The 22,369-nt window shown below is 42.4% G+C and overlaps 1 protein-coding gene across 1 annotated transcript in view; it reads right to left on the bottom strand.

Annotated features, from left to right (window-relative positions):
* LOC122808676 (asialoglycoprotein receptor 1-like) overlaps positions 1-22,369 on the bottom strand; it is a 453,754-nt gene that overhangs the window by 89,828 nt on the left and 341,557 nt on the right. Inside the window, exon 8 of the mRNA XM_044079654.1 lies at positions 10,153-10,313. Coding sequence (XP_043935589.1) covers positions 10,153-10,313 — 161 coding nt within the window. The remainder of the gene's footprint in view (positions 1-10,152; positions 10,314-22,369) is intronic.

Here is a 22,369-nt window from a genome sequence, read left to right as displayed (position 1 = left end):
TATGCATCGATGGTATGGATAACAGGGATATGGCACATGTATCATCACATGCACAGGGTGTGGTGTGGGGTTGCCAAAGGCCTAGGCTGTGCCACGCTGTTGACATCATGTGTGTGTGTCTGGAAGGATGGTATTCAGCTGGGCTATGGAGAGGAGTTGTGTGTCTGGTTATGACCTGCATGTGACAGTGATGTGTGAGTGTGTGTGTGTGTGTGTGTGTGTGTGTGTCTGTGTGTGTGTGTGTGTGTGTGTGTGTGTGTGTGTGTGTGTGTGTGTGTGTGTGTGTGTGCGCGCGCATGTAGTCAACCCATGTGCTAGCCTTACATCAGGGTATGTTGGACAGCCATGGACCATACATGGCAGGATGTACACTTCAGCATCTCCAGCCACAAACATGGGAACTGGTTCTACCAGGAGTGTCACTGGCACCACCATGCCCAAGGCCAGATGAGGTACTACTTCCTGACAATGACCGGTGTCTGCTGGGACTGTGTCCCTCACAGGACCAGCCAAGACCATGTGCTCATGGCTTCTCACATTATGGTGTGGACAGCACCCTCCCTTTGGTAGTGCTGGTGGTACTGCCTATAAGTGAGTGTGAATGTGCATGGCCACATGGGCTCTCAGATGATGTTGTTGCTGACCTACGTCCATGTGTCTGATGTCCTACTACCACCACATGTTCAAGCACAGACATTGTATGGTTAAAGACTGACAATATCTCACTCCACCATCTATCCACATCAGTGAAATAATGTACGGCATCACCAATGCCATGGAGGGTGTCATGCATGACAGGAAGTGTTGCATCCATGACCCTGAGCATCCGTCTGGTGTACCATTCACAACATGCCTGCACCTCCATGACAGACTGAATCATGATTCGGGTGACACATGCTGTGACACCTCTGATAGGGGCTGGATGGGCAGCAGTCCTCCTTCGAGCACCAGTGTCAATCTACCTCTGTGGGACCTCACCAGCTCTCTGTCTATGGCTAGTGTCTATAGTCACAGATGCCATAGTCACCACACTACCCTGTTCGATGTCACTACCCTCCAGCTGTCCAATTTCTGTGGCTGCTGGGGACTGGGAATGTGTGTGCATACTGATCATGTGCAGGGGCATCTGGGGTGGAAGTGGGATGTCAACCAATGGTACAGATCCAGCCCCCAACAACCCCACCTGTGCCTCACTATGGCCACCATCTTATCAGAGTCTGATGGAACACTGACATCAGGTTGTGAGGGGGAGAGACCCCAACCCCCATGGTCACCTGTGAGGGGAAGACAACATAAGTAAACTACTTCCTGCACTATAATGTTTGCTGATCCACCCCCCCCCCACACACACACAGGTGAGGTGCCACAAAGGCATTATACAGACCACACCTTCTGACTGATGCCATGCACGACAGACAATCATACCACAACAGACACACTGTGGACAGGCACTCAACAACATGCATTGCAGCTATGTTGAGTTAATGTTGCTACTACTATACACCTGAGAGATAGGTGACATGTGGGAATATGTGATGGACTTTCACATAGCACACAGTACACCCCTGTACACAATACTAATGTACAGCTGTATAGCACAGTGCCTACACCTATACAAAAGTATGTGCCAATATGTTACAGCTCCTGCAAATATGCTCATGTAATGACTAATGTGATGCACTTCAGTGAACCCCACCACAAGTGAACATGCACATACTGCAATATGGATAAGCTTAACAGTTGTGTGCATGGAAAACTGACTTCCCATAACATGCCTATGGTATAGGTGAGCCATAACATGATAGTTCCGCACTCACCGGTTTCAGGTTGATGTTCCCCAGCCACAACAGAGGGACCTATGGAGTTGTTGGGGAGAAGTATTGTCAGCACACACACATGTTGCATTGGTACAGGATAATATGTACATTTATGAATATGTACACTACAAGCTGTGATACTACTCAAATTGCTGACATTCACAATATGTGTGCACATGTGTGCATTACAAAACCCCACCCACAAATGCAGATTGACCTGACATATGTGTACAGGTATGCAAAGGCTGCCACTATGAATGCTACAATAGTAACATGAAGCCCACTTGAGCCTTACCTGGATGCTCCTTGGCTGTGGAATCTGTGCCACCCACCTCTACGACATATGTAGTCATGGTTTCTTGGGAGGTGATTGCTGAACCAAGGTTTGCAAGGAACTCCTCAGTGGCTGAGAGTAGTGCTTGAGTAGCAGGCCCTCCACTTGTGTCAACATTGTCCCTGGTCGCAGCTGCAGCCCTTTGCTGTACATTGTGTATGCGGTCTGTGGCACTGTGTTGGACCTGTTCATAGCTCCTGTCCCAGTGGCCCACATTATTGACTGTTGGTACCAGTTCTGCCCACATGGCAGTGCATTGTTGCAGTTTTTGGTGGCTCCTTCTCAACAGTACCTGGTGATGGAGTCTGAGGGTGTTGATGATTGTAGCAGTCTCGGTTTCTGAGAACAGCTGGTTGTGTTTTCTGTACATCCCACCTGAAAGACATAAACAGATGTACACATCACAGGACGACATACATTGGCCACCATTATGTACAGACCCTGCACATCCACTTTTGCCAGCACTATCCACCGCTAACACCCACATCATACCCCTGTATCTATCAGCACAGTATGTGTGTGGGTATCAGCAACATACTGGCATTACAGCATGCATTCCCCCTGATCCTGATGTTTCATGTTCCCCCAATGAGGACCACTAATGTGCATAATTCCCTGTTCGTCATTCACATCACACAGCACATGCAGCAGCTGGGGACATCACAGATGATCCCCACCAGGGAATACCAGGCCATCAAACATCTACCATACATCTATATTCTATAAGGCCAACCCACTACCCATTTTCATACATACTCCTCAGGAGTGACCTCACTGTGGCATGCAAGTCAATCAAGGACTCCACATTGCTGGGACTGCTATGAGTGCAAGTCATTCTCCACTGTGTGAACACAAACACATACACACACACACACACACACACACACACACACACACACACACACACACACACACACACACACACACACACACACACACACACTCAACCTGGTGAGTGAACTGAACTTGCCTTGTTGTCAGCTCTCATGTGTGTCCCACACAATCACCCTATGGTGAAATGGGCATCCTGTCCACATCAGGCAGGGTAGCTACCTACACCATTTCAGGCATAACCTGGTCAACTGGATGGTTAACAGCACAAACACCTTTGGTATACCACCTGTGTCCATGTTGGACAGGGACATCAGCTGCTGCCTTGCATACACATGGGCTAACATCTGGCCTAGGCATATGGCTGCTCAGGGCTCATAGCCCAGTAACCTCATATGGTACCAGGAATACCAGAAATGGCCTGACTGCTGTGACAGACTGTGTTATGTGTCCACACACATCACTGCCATCGACTGCTGGGTGTCCCCTATGGGCAACGTTACAGAACTGTGTCATCCAGCCTATATCTGTCAAAGAGGTGAGTGCTACTACAGGTGCATGTGGACATTCCAGGAACATCTGAGGTACACAATAACAGAAATTAGTGCATATGTGGTGTAGGCTGACCTCCTCATAGGTGTCTGACATCTGCAGTACCCAGATGTTTGCAGAATGTGTACATGTGCCTGATAGATGTAGACCCCCTGCCAGACAAATGTGTATTTCCGGACAACAGTTGGACAATACATGATTGTTGTCCACAGAGTTTGGGGAATGTGTCTATGACATGCCAGACCCCTGGGGACACAGTAATGGTACATGAATATATGATACTTTATCCATTCCCTTACATTGTATGCTCAGTATGTACACACTGCTGCTGAGCCAGAGCCAGCATCCCCTCACTACTTGTACCTATTTCCCATGACTGCATCCTCTCAACTGCATTCCATTACATGCTTAATTGTATGACATACCTGGAATAATGCTGTAATTCTTTGTGAGAAGAAATCTACTTGTAGTGTTGCAAAGAATCGAAGTCTGTCTTCATGAAGAAAGTGTCAGACCTGTTTACCATAGGCAGCAGCTTGCCTTTTGTAGGTAATTCTCATGAACGGGTGATGGCCTGTGCACCAGTCTGTGGTTCCCACTTGCTAATTGCATCCAGAACAGCTGGTTTGCCTTTCCTTTAGCCAATGCCATGGCAACACAGTGCAATAATTAAGACATTCATGTGGGCCTTGCCACTTTTTCTGGCATGTGAGGAGGACATTATCGAGGTGTGGGAGCTACAGCATCCCAGAGGCTAAGTGGAAATACTATCCACTGTTTGAATTGATGTGTTATATCCACAGTTTTGCATGCTATGTCTGGCCATTGTTAACAGACCTTCAGGTTCTGTAGCAGTGTACTGTGTAAATGTGTGTTGAGGTGAGTAAGGAGACGGGCAGATGTGAGTGCCATACATCTTTTTCTATCTGACTGTGGATGCTGCTACAGTTGACGCTGTGTATGTTTGTAGGTGGAGACTGTGACATATGCCCCTTAAAACCTCAACATACCCCCAAACCCTTTATGTTTGGCTGTTGTGTGGATGCCCTGCTCTAGGTGTTTGGGAGCAATGTTAGTTCTGTAGCTGGACATACTGCTGCATGTGTAGCAGGTCGCAGGTGCTGCATTCTGGTCAGGAGTTAGACTAGAGATTGTGAAGACATTGGGGGAGAGCAAGCTGTTACTGTCAATGAAGGTGCAGTGTCAGCTGTTGTATCACAGCATGGCCTGGTTGAGGGTACCCACAACAGTCCAGGTGAAGCATGTGCCTGTGGTGCATATGTTATGTAACAGTGCCATCAAGAGAGTAGTGTGCAACACTTAGTACACATATTCATAATTATGAAATGGGTCCCACCCCGCAGGCCTTTATTGTTCTACTGTGGGCGGCAATGACTGCGGTAGTGGCAACCAGTTTTGCTGGACATTGCAGGGCTCAATTATTACTATGTTGTATCGACATGCATGCAGTTGTCATGCCACAAACTGGGCTGTGGGCCAGGACTGTGGGTGTCTAGATGTGACAGATGCTAGAAATGTAACAGATAGAGCTACCGAGTCATTATTATGGCAGGTGTATTTGTAAGACATATGTGCATGCATACAGTGTGTAACACAGGATTAACATGCATATGTGTGTTCTGATGGGTATGACATGTAACACTGAGCTGTCGGTCGTGATTTTGTAACCCCAATCTGCACTGCCTTTCCAGTATATTGGCACGCAGAGTAAGTTTTAAGATGACCCTGCCATAAATAGCAACAGTCTGTGTAGTTGTCAGCTCTACCTGATATTTTAGGCCTCCCATATATCCAGCTGCATTTATCTGTCTGTGTACTGGTTCTTTGTCTGTGTCAGAGTCCCAAGTACACTGTGATTTGGGCCACTATATATAGGAGTACTGTGTGACTGGCAATCAGGATATGTTTGTAAAAACTGTTGCTATATTCTAGGGGTCGGTTAGCTTACTGGTATGTTGCTCTGACTGTATTTCAGATGATCTAGGTTCAATATTTGGCAGTGGTAACTTTTTTCCTTAAAGTTACATCACTGTAGTGCATAACATATTTACAAAAGCAAAAGGAATTACCCAGAGCTGTTTTGGCATATTGGTGTGTTGTTCTAACTGTAGTTCTGAAGGTCCTGGATTCAATACTTGGCAGCTTTGACATGTTTTCCTAATGTTACATGACTGCACTGCATGATATATTTACAAAAGAAGTACACATTTCCCCAGGTCTCGTTTGGCTTAGTGGTGCATTTATCTGACTTTAGTGCACAGGGTCCTGAGCCCCAGACTTGGCAGTGACATCTTTTTTCCCCTAATGTTACATGACTGTACTGCACAATATATTTACAAAAGCAGTACTAATTCTTCACAGCTGATATGGTATAATAGTGCATTGCTCTGACGGGTCCTGGGCCCAAGACTTGGCAGTGATGTCTTTTTTTCCCTAATGTTACATGACTGTAATGCATGATATATTTACAAAAACATTGCCAACTTCCCACAGGTGATTTGGCATAGTGGTGTGTTGCTCTGACTCCAGTGCACAGGCGACTGGGTTTGAAACTTGCTAGGAGTGGTTATTTTGTAGATGGGCAGAACAGTGGCTGAATGAGATAGAGTGATTAAAGCAGTTTTAATTTAAGTGGGTTTGCGGGACACTAAATGATGCCAAGTAGCACTTTGGTCCCCTTAGCTTCGCTTAGCATCTCTTATCCCCACTTAAACCCATGCTACTTTCAAAAAAAGAAAAGAACAATGGGGTGATAAGCAAGTGGTGAAATGGGGGCAATCAGGGTGAAAAACTTTATGAAAGTTAGATAGAGATGTGCAGGATGGCTGTAGGAAAGGACCATAGCTCTCCATTTCTTGAGCAGCAACAGCTGTGAATGATGTGGACAATTTGGAATTTAGAGCCTCACACCCCACAGGGAGGGGTATGAGCAACACACATTTGTTGAGTAATTCATGGGGAAATTGGTTAATGTCAGTGTACATGGGGTGAGAAATGGAGAGCTATATATGGGGTGAGATTTTTGGGGGGAACAGATGTCCCTTTTTTTTAAGGTGAGAGTGGTATGTAGGGGAAGGGTTGTAGGTACATGTGGGGAGGTAAGTTGGGTAGGAGAGGTTGCTTTTGCAGACAGACAAGACAGCAGATAGGGGTGGTGTATGATACATGAGGGGGGTAAACACCTTGGACAGGGGAAGGTGGTTGGGAATCAGAGGACCACACGTCCCCAGATGAAAACAGTGGGACTGAAGGTGGCTGTGGTGGGGGCTGGACACCAGGGCCAGCCTGCCCCTCAAGGTGCGCCAGCCTCGATCTGGTGCAGGCCGTCTTCCAAATCATGCTGGATGACCCATACCTCAGAACTGGTGTCGGGTGACAGGGTCCTCCCCACGCCAGCGCCCGGGGGGTGGGGTGGGTACACCTTGGTCATACAATGCTGAAATATCTCCTTAGGTCATTCATTGTATCAGATCATTTCCTTCTGTTCAGTTTGATCATCCATCTGACATTTGTAGTATCTTTCAGCTAATTTGTACTTTCACTTGCACTATTCCTTCTCCAGCATCCTGATAACTGTGTCTCTTCCCCCCTCATTTTTAATGTAGTCTTCTCCAGTCATAACTCAAAATGCTATTCTGCTCACTAAGTTTTACCATTTTTACAATCCTAAATGTGTTTCCTTAAATGATCTCTACTGCATGCAGTACTTAGGATACTCAACCCTGAAAAATGGGAAGTTGACCATAATCTCACTTAAGCCCACTTTCTTTGCATTATGGCCAATATTATTTTAGCCTTTGCTTTAACCGTTCTTATCTGAATGTATTTGCATTTCTTTTGTGTACCAGGTTTGCCCCACTAGAGTTACACCATCTTTTCAGATGAGAGAAAATATGGTACTTACATGAGCTTACAGGAATTTTAGCAATGGTAATGTAGAGAAGTTTCCAGTATCTGATTTATCCCATTTATTGCCAGTGACACATACAGTACTGAATTTATCCGAGAAATGATAGATACAAATATTAATAAAGAATCCAGTGTTTACAAAGTTATTATGAATTGGTAGAAAAGAGCTTTCAGAAAAATTTGTAAATTTGATTGATTGATTGATTGATTTACACTTTGTTGAACGGATTAGTCCCACTAAACCAATGGCAAGTTTTCTGGGAAGGCTTCAGGTAGTATTCATATTGACTATGGAGATACTTGTTCCGGGCATCATGGAACTTCTTTTCAGTAGGTGCCATGGAATCTTTTATTTCCACCTCAGCTATCACCAGCTCAGACAGATGTATCCTTGTTTTAACATCTCATCTGAAGGATGGCACACTCACAAGTGCAGTACTCACCTTTATGTTGAACTGCAGTGTCAGCACTGGAAAATTAATTTTACTGTCTGCTGTGGGAATAGAGCCTACAGCCTGCCTTCTGATCTTCCATCACCAAAGGCAAATGTGCTACCTGTTGAACTACTGAGACTGTAATGTCTGCTGTGGCTAGCCAGCTGGCTCAAAGACAAGATCCAGGAAGTTAAAATTGGGGAGTCCACCTCTACGAAGAGGTCAGTCAAAAACAGAGTCCCTCAGGGGTCAGTCCTGGGACAGCTTCCTTTTGGCATTTACTTCTCTGAACTCAAAGTCAATATCAAGGGCCTTTGGATGACTAAATCTGCAGATGAGTGCAAACCTGAACTCAAGGCCAGTATCAAGGGCCTCTGATTGACTAAATCTGCAGATGATTGCAAATCAGGAGCAATTATAGAATCCTCCACTGTCACTAATGCTGCCTAGGAAGGACTGACACAGACAAGTACCTTGTGTCAGAGTCATGGGCTAAAACTAAATACCAAGAAATGCATAACAGTATCATTTAGGAATACATCCACCCCTGGTAACTATTATATTGACAATACCGCCTAAGAGCTGAGCCAGTAATCAAGGAATTGGAAGTCATGGAAAGTAATCTAACCTTTGACCATCACATGTCTGCAGTAGTGAGGAAATGATTCCATGTTGAGCAACTTATAAACAAAGATATGGCATCTATGCCCAAGGAGGCCATGGTTCCACTGTATTTAGCATTCATTAGATCTATCATTGATGAGAATACCCCCTTTTGTATATACTTAACTAAGCACATCCAACAGTTGGAACATCCATAGAGGTTGCTCACTAACGAATATAGAGCATAAATAACATGTCCTTTGCAGACTGCCTCAGGGCCCTATCTCTGTATTCTTTCTCCTAAAGGCTGTTGAGGGGAGATCTATGCCTGGCATTGTCAGATGCCACTCTCATGGACCACTGGCATATCAACAAAAAAACAGCACCAGAATTATCCATTCTAGGCACTTAAATGTTACCTGTGATATAAATAGAGCATGCTAGACAGACAGGTATCTATCCCAGAGACTACCTCTTATATGGAATAAGCTCCCCATCTATGTGAAGCAGAGTTCCTCCATTTAACCCAATTCAAGTGTAATTTAGACAATTGCATGGGGAACAGGAAAGTCATCATTGGTTTGGCACCTGTGTCTCCAATGGACAAAGGCAGTCTGTAAATGGTTCATCTCCCAGACCGCTACTTTTAAATGTTTTATCTCCCAAGCATCTGCTTACACTGATCAAGGGTACTAGAACTTGTTAGAGATTTGGGATGCATGGCTAGGCTTAAAAAGGCCATTGTGGTTGTTAGCCAGGTACATATCTTTGAACCAAAGATAAGGAGATCTGTCAGGTGCAACAGCTCAGATTTCTGGGAGTCTGTAAGACATGATGTACATTCTGACAAATAATTGTTTGATACCATAAATATGAGTTTTCTAGGTGGCAGATGAATTATCTATGCATTTCAGAAGATCACTTCTGCAAAATTTGCTCACTTACTTAACATTGCACAACCTTGGAATAGGTTATATTGTTTTTCTCTCTTTGTATCTGACCATCAACTGCCACAATCTCCTTCCAGCATTTATTGTGTCTACTGTACCCAGGTAAGCCTCTCCCAAGTTCAACTTGACCCACACGTATGACTGGTAAGGAGACTAGGGATTCTGGTGTAGAATTGTTTTTGCAGGGGGGGCTATCTGTCCTGCCCCCTTTCAGCTTTAGTACTTTCACTCTGAGCTTGCAGAACTTTGGAGAAGGACTGATTAGAAAAATAAAGCGAAAGCTATTTCTCTGTTTCTCTGAAAGACTTTGATCTTAGAGTACATAAAAGTTTTACTGTTTGAGATGAAACATCATTCTTGTATGGAGCAAGAAAACATTTATGAGCACTTAGGCTGTTAAGCAATAAAGTCTGAGCAAGCATGAGCATTCCAATATCCAGCAATGGAAAGACAACGGAAGGAAAAATGGTGCTGTGTCTTAAAATTTTGATAAATATAAACAGTTTATGATGCAGCAGTGAGATGCATTACCATATTTTTAACTAGAGATTTTCATGGAGGAGGACAAAGTATCCTAGCAAAACAAAATATGTAAGTTTATGATTTCATGAGAGACAGCTGTTTACAGATAGTGTTACTATTTTCAGTATTTAAACAAATGTGCACACTACATACATTACAGATACTTGTCTGTATCTTACTTGCTCTTCCCTGCTCTTGATCACAACCAAATCGGCTCCTTTTTGCTGACAAATGTTTCTGCTGTCTTTCCAGCTTTTTGAAGAATCAGAGAAAAAATAGAAAGAGTTTTGGAATTTGATCCAGGTTTTTAGCATGACTAGGTCAACCGTGCACTCTGGTTCTGTTTAACAAGAAGAAAGACAGTGGTACATAAAAAAAACAATGCCAAGATAGTTTAACTTTTGCAACTAAATATATTTAAGGCAGTAATTTTCAATCAAATCCAAAATTAGAAACTGTTAATGACTGCTCTTTATACAAGTACAGATGTAAAACAAGCAACTTGGAAACAAATTGATATGAAAATTGTTTAAATGTTACATGCAGTGAAAATATTGTACATGAACCAAGTAAAAACTGATGGTTGAGAATAGTCTAGATCAGAAAATATTTCAATACCAAATTTAAGAGTGATGCAGAACATAAAAACAAGTGATGTCCAAAATTAAAATCTTGACTGGTATATATACTCTAGAGAAAGACTGGATAAATCAGCTGCCTGGGAAGCCTAAGTGTTTGCCTGAGCAGACAGGTTTGAGCATCCCATGGCAGCTTGTTTATGTTGAGGAACAGGACTTGGGTCAGAGAAGGGTGCTTCCATTTTTGGTGGAGGCGAGGAAGAGACTAGTTATAGTTCCATAGTTTCTTACTAAGCAATTGACCCCAAAAGATGATTAGAAGCCTAGTTATGCATTCCCATGACTTTTTTTGTTTGTTTTAACCCTTGTAATTTAAATATGAATAGCCCATAGCAGACAGAACATGTTACCTCCCCCTTTTGATAAAGGACAAGGGTGCTAGTTCAGGGATGAATTTGTGGTTTTCCATCAGATTATATTTGCATAGAGTAAGACAAGTACTCTGTTTCATGTGGAGGGGAAGGCAACGCACATATGTAGCAAGGGGCAAGCATGCTTTCTTGCACTGCATGCATGGATGCCTGAGTGCATGCTTGCCTTATGGAGATTGGTAGGGCACATTAGAAAAGCCCTGTGGTAACACAGGCAATACTACCCGGGGATACTTTTACATTTCCTACACGTTGCAGATGATGAATATTATGTTCAACAGCTGAGTCCCAGGATTCACTCCTCAGGTCAGGTGATACACTGGTTGGTTATATTAAGAAACCTGGTGACTGAACAGGAGCATCAACAGGTAACAGGAGAAGAAGCTACCTCAGGTAAACAAAAAGTTGTGCTTAATTGTAATTCAGCTTGTATAGACATTTAGGGCTATATTTATTTTTCATATGTTTTACTAGTATGATGATATGCATTACACCACAATACATATTCTTGGGGAGCTTATCTACATCCATTGATTTATCATTAGTTTAGGTTAGCACATGCTGACTGACTCAACAGTTAATTTGTTGGCAATAAACTCTGATGTCACAAAAGAAGGATATGATTTTAGGTAAAGAATAAACTTTAGCATCATGTCACTGGAAGTAAAATGAGAATTTTTTAATGTAAGCTATGCAGTGATGCATTTTAGCTTCATTTGGTATCAGGTGCAAAGGAGAGAAAGATAAAGAATATGCACACATACAAATGGAAAGTCACCCAAAAAGAAATAGGTAGGACTGTAATATTTATATTATCATCTTTGCATTTGTCTACATGTGAAAACAAGTTGGCTCAGCACTTATTTTTCCCTTTCCAAACCTATTATTCTAAGTTCAAATTAAGCTAAGGATTAAAACAACTAGCATGCATCAGACTGTGTTTGTGTAAAAATAGAAAGTATTACAGTCTTAAAAATAAATGAATATAACCTATTAGCAGACATTACCTACAAGTGTTGTATACAATGGATATTTGCCCAAGGAGACAACCATGGTGGTGGGGTTAGGACTTTTACTTCCTAGCAGCAGAATGATGCTGTACCAGCACCCTAAATCTCCACAGCAGTCACAGACATGGGATGTGTTGCCCCGGGGGAGGCTGAGGTGGATGTAGTAGGTGTTGTGAATGATGAGAGGAGCTGGTGGACAGACATGGGATGAGTTGGCCCAGGGGAGGCTGAGGTGGATGTAGTAGATCTTGTGAATGATGAGAGGAGCTGGTGGACAGACATGGGGTGAGTTGGCCCCGGGGAGGCTGAGGTGGATGTAGTAGATCTTGTGAATTATGAGAGGAGCTGGTGGACAGACATGGGGTGAGTTGGCCCAGGGGAGGCTGAGGTGGATGTAGTGGATCCTGTGAATGATGAGAGGAGCTGGTGGGCAGACATGGGGTGAGTTGGCCTGGGGGAGGCTGTGGTGGATGTAGTAGATCTTGTGAATGATGAGAGGAGCTGGTGGACAGACATGGGGTGAGTTGGCCCGGGGGAGGCTTAGGTGGATGTAGTAGATCCTGTGAACAACAAGAAGAGCTGGTGGCAGTGAATGGTCAGTTGCAGGAAAGGAAAGTAATATTACAATAATTTCTCTTCCATCAGGAAGCTCTAAAATGCCATATGTAAGTAAAAAAAAGTTATTTAACATCTAGAAGTTCTAGGTTGGCAGAGTCTCTTTTTAAGGGTCATTGGTCCTTGATGAGCATTGGAAAAGCAATCCTGAGTTCTGTGTTCACTCTCTAGGGGAATTTAGAAAACTGAAGATAATTATTTCCAAATCCATGGTTGTCACCCTGGAAAAATATCCATTTAATTGCAAGGTAGAATTTTTCTTGATTCCTTCCTAGTCAGACATCTTTACTGCAAATAGATATTTTTCTCTGTGGATTTCCAGGGCCTGAAATCAGCAATATTAAATGGCACAGATTTACTTCCTTTATAAGTATTTTTCTCTGCTTAAGTTTATATTAAGTATTGCTCCATGGCAATATATGTTTTAGGGAAGCAAGAGATTTGATTTGTAAATATTAAGATTATTCCAACATCCTGGTAATTCATTACCCATTTTGACCTCTATAGACAATTAATACCATAGAGAAAAATGTGTCCAGCCTTCAAGTCCATTCCTTTGAGTGGTACCATTTGGTCTGCATTTCTTTCTTATTAAGAAGTAAACAGACACCACTAGATGAGATAGTCAAGTGGACCTTGTGCTCCAGCTAGAAAAAAAAAACTTTGGATTGCATGACTTCATGTGCTCTGTTTATCAGCACCTTTGTAACACACTGACACATAGGTTAATGCAGATAAAATGCATCAAGAGAGAATTAATAAATATAGTTGATACACAGAAACAATAACAGTATGCAAGCAATGCGTAATAGCATGCACAATGTCATTAACAATAATAGCAATAATGCTATTAATAATCAAAGCTATCAATATTAGTAATACATTTTTATCAGAAAGATTTATTCTGTACATACCAACTTATTTTTTTTTTAATTTTCAGTGAGATATTAATAGAAGTTTAAGTGCTTAAAGGATCTAAACTCCAGTAGAAACCATTGGCTCTGTTTAATATTATGAACAACCAGCTGAGCATAGCCTAATCTGTTAACTGTGCTACCTTAACTCATCCAACCTCTGCAACAAATAAACATTTTGAAGGAGCTTGACTCTCCCTGCACCCACTGATCTGGAGGGTCTACATTTACATCCTTGATTTCCACATATACTCCATCAAACATTGCACCAAATCAGTGGAAAAGGGGAAATACAAATATTTCCATTTATGAGTTCAGCGATGAGGGGAAAAGCACCTCCCCATCACAGATTTGGGAGTCATGATCTCCCTTACAAAAAATATGCTCATGAAAGCTAAACTCAGTTTAACACATTGTCTACCATGTGGTGATAACATCATCTAGTTACTGATTTATTTTTTGCCCATTTGTTGACTGGGTAAATTATCAGTTTTCAGGCCAACCTGTGAGCATTGTCTGGTTATGCTCAGAGTCACACATTAGCTAAACAGAGGTAGAAGAATTCAAATGGTGTACCGCTGCACAAGAAGAAGCTCATTTTTAGTACAGATCTGTAGTCCTGTCTGGTAACTGCCAGACACATCTCTGCTAGATAGCGCCCTTTACAACATCAAACACAAATTATTATTAAAACAAGACTTCTCAAAAACAGTCCAATTTTCTTAACTGGTTATCATTTGTTTTTAACATTATCAGGGAGTAGCATACATCTGCCATTTCACTTTTTCCTCAGAATTACTGCCAGTCACAGATTTAAAATAAAACCTGTGGGGAAATTTATTAAGGTACCACTACATGTACACCTCCATGAGCATGTAATGGTACATTTCATCGAATAGCATGGTGAGCAGCTGGCCTAATGGTCATGCTGAATGCTAATAAGGCCTTCTGGAGGGAGAGGCATATGCTAATTAGCCATGTGCTGTCTTCTCAGAACTACCTTCCAGAAAGCATCTACATGGCTGAGCAATTTAAGAAATCGTTGAACAAAATGAACCAAGAACCAAACGAATACGGAAATATCCACCACCAAAGCAGTAGAAAAGCATGGTCATGCCATTAACATACCAATTTTATTATAAAAAACATAATAACCAGAATTAAGTGCTTTCATCAGAATATAACATAGACTTCTTCCAGAATCTGATTAAACTACTGTTGTTACACAATTTAAATACCCCACCACAATGTCATATGACACCAACTACCAATGGTTAAAGAATTTCCTGTTCATAAAACACTTACATTCTGAAGCCCAATAAAATCACATAGAAAAGTTGTATATATACATCTTATTGACATAACATGTATTAGTGTTGACAATATTTAAAAAAACTTATTGTACAATGACAATTACAATTAAAAGAAAATGTTTCTTTTATACCTTATAAGAATTTAGTCTTAATGTATTTGCAATCAAAATGTATTCACTGACACCTGGGGAAACACAGGCATTGAGCTTCAACTGCCATATTGTTTCCCTCTCTTCAATCAAATCAGTATCAATACCAAAAAATGCAAATTTGTGTTCAGAGTGCAATGCCACTTGCTTATATAAAGATTTTTTGTGTTCTTATTTTTCATATCCAGAATATGTTCATAAATACACCCTCTAAACCTTTGTTGCATTTTTCCTACGTAAAAGCTGGTACAGTCTTGACACTTAGCCAGATATATAATTTCAATCGAGTTACAAGTAAAATGAAAAGATGTATATACACTTTGATCATTTATTTTCACTTTGTCTTTCTCCAGGATAAACTTGCAATGACTGCAAAACCCACATTTGAATGTACCATTTCTTTCACTTGTCTATGTGGGAACTTTCTCCTATTTCCAGTAGGATTTTCATAGATCTCCCTGTACATCACTAACTGTTTATTCCTTAAAATGTCCATGAATCCCTCAAGACATGAAAAAATATTCCAGTTCTTTATAAGAAAGTCTAGGATGGCCCCATGATCCTGAGTGCAAGTAGTAATAAAAGCACAACTATGTTCCCTTTTATTGTAAACATTATTGTTACTTAGAGATTGAATCTGTAATGATCTAAGTAAAGGTAACAAATTCCCATTCCTTCTTTTTTCATTTACTTCATAATATATATTGGACACGAGTGTTTCAGGAAAACCTCTAGAATAAAACATCTCTGCTAGCTTGTGTTCCTCTATGCCATATTGTTTGTCATAAGAAACCATTCTAGCAAGCCTTACAAATTGGCCTTTAGCAATCCCTCTATTTTGATGTTTAGGGTAACAGCTGGTGTAAAGTAATAACCCATTCAAATAAGTGGGTTTTCTGTAAATGTTGCTTACAATTCTATTGTTAATGCCATTATTACTAACTAGTAAATCCAAATAACTAATAATGTTGTAGTGTAAGTATGGGTAAATTTTAAAAATTAAGTACTAATGTTTAAATACCCCAGAAAATTTTCAATTTCAACTTTAGATGCATCCTAAAGTATAAATATATCATCCAAAAATGGATGCATAGTTTCCAAGGGACTGATTTAAATTTGTTAACACAAAATTCTTCTCTTACTGTAACATAACAATTTTAGCAAACAAAGGGGCACAAGTGACCCCACCCATTGCCACTCCTTTTTTGTTGAAAATACTGGCCATCAATATAAACAAAATTATATTCTAATACCATCTCCATAAGTGTATCAAAAGTATTAATTTTGTTGTTATTGTATTCAGCAGTATCCACCAAAACATCATGGAACCATTCCAAACATGTAGTATTACATTAAATAGGTTTACCAAATCTATGGTCAAAAAGGCTATTTTTTCAGAATAACCTACTTCACATAGTTTCAATAAAAATTCCCATGAATCACAGCAAATTAAGTGTAAGCATTTAAGGATGCTTTTACTTTAACATCTATATATTTGGCCAAGAGATGTACCTTTTATGTACTAGCATTGACTATAGGTTTCATAGTTGAATCTATTAAATCTATTAAATTCTTATCTTCAGGATTCCAAATATTGTTGGAATAATGGGAAACTTTGCATGCAAAAGTGTAAAAACATCTTGACCTATTTGTCCCTGTTCAACCATATCCCAATGAAAAAAAAACTAATAAAGTATGTGTGGTGCTGGTGTGTTCATGCTTTTCTACTTCTTTGGTGGTGGACATTTCAGTATGCATTTGATTCAAGAAACCACTTGGCCATGTAGATCAGCATTGCCACGCCCACTACATCATGGAATGGAATACAGCCAAAAGGCTATGTTCCAGTAAATACCATAACCATGGAGTTGATTATCTGAGGTATTGCCAGCTATGCCAGGAGAAGTAGGGCAGTGGATGTGTAACATATGCCAGCATAGTTAGCTGGAGCTTTGTAAAGGATTATATGTAATTTGTATATCAAACTGATTTGTACAGGTGCTTGTGTTGAAACTGTATTTGTAAAGTTGCTTGTATTAAAAAAATAAATGTACCAAAAGTGGGTTCTGCTGGACAGTAAAGAAATACACTGTTATGTCAGACTGCATTGTAACTGTTGAAATGAATATACTGTAACAGAGGATACTGGAAAAGAAGAGGTTAATCTCAGTCCAGCTAACTTTTAGAAATAAGCTGAAAGTAAGTTACCTGGTTTAGGCCAGAAAGATTGTATTTTACAGTTCTGATTGCAGCCAGAGACAAAAATGTCTGTGAAAACCAGGATTAGGAATCCTACTGTATAGTCCTTGGGGGGAACTAATTGTTACCATGGAAGGGTGAAAGTTTTTGAAATGGTTTTATAGTTTCCAGATGCTATAACACATCTTAGCAAAGCTTTATGTGTGTGTTATATAACACATATGTGCTAAATTCTAACTCAGTTGCTAGTAAAGGGGGTATTGTGGGAACTAGAAGTCAGATGACCAGATGTGTGTGATATAATTCTGTAAGCCACCACTGAAGTGAAGCTTTAATACTAGATGAGACAGAAATCTCAGAGCAGTCTGTTTGTAAAACCTGACAAGAAGGAAGACCACTCAATGCCAACACCCTCTGACTGCCCAATTTCTGTGGCTGCTGGGGACTGGGTATGTGTGGGTATGCGTGGGGACATTGGGGGTTGGAAGTGGGATGTCAACTACTGGGACAGATTCAGCCCCCAACAACCCCACCTATACCTCACAATGGCCACCATCATCAGAGTCTGATGAGACTCTGATATCAGGTTGTGAGGGGGACACACTTCAACCCCCATTGTCACCTGTGAGGAGAAGACAACATGAGTACATTGCTTCCTGCACTATAATGTTTGTGGATGTGCACACACACACTCAAACACACACACACACACACACACACACACACACACACACACACACACACACACACACACACACACACACACACACACACACACACAGGTGAGGTGCTACAAAGCCATTTTACAGACCGCATCTTCTGACTGATTCCACGCACAACACACCATCAGACCATAAGAGAGACACTCTGGACAAGCCCTCAACAACATGCAGTGCAGCTATGTCCAGTTAATGCTGATAGTACTATACACCTGTGAGATATGTGACAAGTCAGAGTACATGATGTACCTTCACCAAACACACAGTGCACCCATGTACACAATTGTAATGCACCCCTGTATAGCACAGTGTCTACACCTATACAAAACTATGTGCTAATATGTTAAAGCTCCTGCAAACATGCTACTGTGATTACCAATGTGATGCACTGCAGTGAACCTCACCACAAGTAAACATGCACATATTGCAATATGGCTAAGCTTAACAATTTTGTGCATGGGAAGCTGGCAGCTCTTAACATGCCTAAGGTATAGGTGAGCCATAACATGATACTTCCACACTCACTGGCTACAGGTTGATGTTTTCCAGCCACAACAGAGGTACCTATGGATTTGTGGGAGAGAGGTATTGTCAGCACACACACATGTAGCATTGGTACAGGATAGTTTGTGCACTTATCAACATCTACAGTACAAGCTGTGATAATACCCACATTGCTGACATTCACAATATGTGTGTACATGTGTGTATTCCAAAACCCCACCGACAAATTCAGATTGACCTGACATATTCATACAGGGATGCAGAGGCTTCCACTATGAATGCTACAGTATTAATGTGATGACCACTGGAGGCTTACCTGGATGTTCCTCGGCTGTGGAATCTGTGCCACCCACCTCAATGACATATGTACTGATGGTTTCCTATGAGCTGGTGACTGAACCCTGGTTTGCCAGGAACTCCACTGTGGCTGAGAGTGGGGTTGTGTAGCAGGCCCTCCCCCTGTGCCAGCACAATCCCTGGCCACAGCTGCAGCCCTTTGCCTTGCATGGTATATGAGATCAGCAGCATGGTGTCAGACCTGTTCATAGCTCCTGTCTTGGTGGTCCACTTTATTCAGTTTTGCTAACAGTTCTGCTCACAGGGCAACACGTTGTTGCTGGTAATGGTGGCTCCATGACAACAGCACCCGGTGATGGAATCTCAGGGCATCGATAATTGCAGTGGCATCAGCTTCTGAGAAGGGTGGGTTGTGTCATCTGTACATCCCACCTGAAAGTCATGAAAAGGGGAACACATCACAGGACTGCATACATTGCTCACCATCATGTAAAGACCCTGCACTTCCACTTTTGCCAGCACTAGCCACCTCTAATCCCCACATCATAGCCCCGCCATCTATCAGCACAGTATGGACATGGGTATCGGCAACATAGTGGCAATACAACATGCATTGCCCCTGATCCTGATGTTTCATGCTACTTGCTGCATATATTATGATGTGCTGCACTGCATGTAGCTGTTGCACCTATTATTGCTTGTTCATAGGCTGTCTACATAGTCTGCTATGGTGTCTGCCTCCTACTGTATTAGTAATCACCTGTTCTGTAGGCCCACCCCTCAGGTCTCCCTGATCTGCCTCCCTTTGATTATGGACTATATGGCTGGACAATGTCCTACAGTTTCCCCAGCCAGTGTGGTTGATATTGGGGTCCTAGCACTGTGTAGCACCTGCCTCATGAACATGGATGGAAAGGCCATCTACAGACACCACCAAGGAACACAATGTGTGAGAGATACAATGACTGTAGGAAACTGCAGTTCATGCTCTCTGCCTGTCAAGGCCTCATATCTGTCCCCAAACAGGTTGTCAACACAACCAGTACACCTCACACTCCACCCACACCTACACAACACACACAAACATCTGCAGTGGTCCTCAACATACACATCCACAAGCAAAGGGGATCTCTGAGGCAAAGCCACACATGAATACCACAGCCGTACACAGCACATACCACACATGGTCACACCCCTGCATCCCACAGCTACACAGGCATCAGCCCATGTAGAACATGTTACACATGGGGGACTCCAGTGGAGACACCCTGGTGTACTTCTGACCTGGCTGTGTATGTGGATGGTCACAGTTGCTTTTGTGTCAGGTGACTGACTTCACCATATTGCATACTCACTACTGTCTCTCACCAACAGGTATTGTCATGGGTCTGTCACAGTACATGTTGGTGTGCCTGACCTGACATGTACATCCCTGGGTTATATGCAGTGAGACATGAGTGAGCACACTGATTATGTGTCCCAGGCACGTATGTATGTCCCTAGCCTTATGCAGCATTATGCTGTCACCCAGACTGATGCCACAATACAATCAGACAATAATTGCCCTTAACATGTGCACATTTATCCTGTGATATTCCAGGGGCTCCTCTACCTGTGAGTCTGGGATGATATGGTAAACAGACCATGATGCTCTGTGAGAGATGGCCTCCATCTGTCTGGACTGGTCTTCATGCATCTGGCATTGGTTCTTGTCAGCCCCATAATAACTCCATTAGTAAAACTGATGAAGTTATCACTACCAACATGCAAGTGTCAGTGCAGCACACATTGAAGGCCGTGATGCCAAATGCTAGAGGTGTACACATGACTTTGCCTTCATTGCAAGCACTCCTAACCCTGGAAACTGTGCAGTCACAAAGACCATAGTTCAAAGCTGCAGAGAGCATTCCAGCCTTACATTATCAACCATCCTATCATACATGCAGAAGCCAAAGTGTAGCTGGTAATGCCATGGGACATGGGGTTTCCATATATATGAAACACATACACAAACTTCCATGCTGTACAGGTAGTAAATGCACAGGGGACACTGCAGGGGCAGTTCACCATTGCCAATACAAACCTATTCAAATCACAGCTAGCTACCGGCCACTACATTTGACCAGGAAGCCCAGTCTGCCTATATGGATCTCGTCAACTGTATTAGGAGTTGGATCTGTACCCCGATCCTGGGTCAGCTGACTGACCCTAACATACATTGTAAGACAACAGTGGCTGTACAAACACCTTGGTGTGGGCAGGGATTACCCCTACATGAGGTGAAGGTGTATTGCAGTTGACATTGCACAACATGGGTTATCACTGCAACATCCCTACAGTGTCATAATCCATGGCAAAGCAACCATCATGCAGTCACATTTGCATTCACCATCTCCCACAATACCCATCTAGCTATGCTCAGCCATACATACACCTCAAACATGGAACGCATCCACCTAGGGGGGTTTACACAGCCTCACAGCCCCAAACCCCTCATTAAGAACTGACACCAATATCCACACATACACACAAGCATTATATGTGCATTAGTATAAATGTATGTAGTCAGGCATACCCGATAGGCCTACATCATCCTCTGCTAGGATATGTACACCTGCCTGCTGGACATGTGCAATACATACTGTCCATAAGAGGGATGACATACTGCTGTCTGTGACAAAGTAAGGGCAGGTGCCCATTCTGGAGCAATGTCTCCCTTAGTGTGTACATGAGAATGGGATCAGTCCTGCAAACCTGCACAACAAACATAAAGCTTACATTGTCTACATCCACTACACACAGTCATCTCCCCTACTGCACATATGTCTGCACCAGCACAAGAAGCAGCTGCTCACTTGTGCACAAGGACACCGGCTATACCAGTGCTATTGGTATAGCATACTGGATGCTGGTGTAGGCATCACCTCCTGTGTTCTGCATCAGTATATCAGGATATCCACATTACCACCCCATCTCCTATATGTAGGGAACAGGTCACCACTGCCATGTGATAGTCATGGTATACATCTGCCATGATAGCCTATCACATCACAGGATGCAGCCCACATGACCCCAAGCATAACCTTGCAACACCTTAAGGAACCATATTGAAAGGAGGACTGACTACTGCCTTTGTCCCATCCATTTGATGGAAGACCACTGTCACCCCTTTAGACTAAGGTGGGGCATCCCCCACTCATTTACATGATAGACCCAGCAGCCTGACTAGGCTATTCTGCAAGGCCATAGCACAGTTTAGAGTGAACCCCATTAACAAGGACATTGGCGACCTGGCCACACTCCAATATGCACACCTAGGCTTTGTCAAGGAAGGGTTCATGTCTGTTACACTCAGTTGACCTCTCTGATGCAGTCACCAAAGCCATGGAGGGGGTGACAGTGCAAACTGCCTACCTTGACCTGGACAAACTCTGTGACAGCATAACAGATGTGGCCATTATAGATATAACACTCCCAAGTATGCATCACACTATATGTTACCATAGGGGTGGCACACCGGTGCACTTACACGACCCACCTATTCCACATAGAGAAATCCACCACAAGCAGTTGACCCATAACTAGGTGTGTAACCTGTTGTTCCATGTCTGGACCTCTTTTATGTGTGATGTACACATCTGAGGTGCATGTAGCAGCCATTAGCCTA

The sequence above is a fragment of the Protopterus annectens genome, chromosome 8.part0 (genome assembly GCF_019279795.1).
Source record: "Protopterus annectens isolate FY-2018-M chromosome 8.part0, PAN1.0, whole genome shotgun sequence".
NCBI classification, from domain to species: Eukaryota; Metazoa; Chordata; order Ceratodontiformes; family Protopteridae; genus Protopterus; species Protopterus annectens.
The sequence above is the reverse complement of the archived record's forward strand: the minus strand, read 5'-3'. Positions and strand labels throughout refer to the sequence as shown.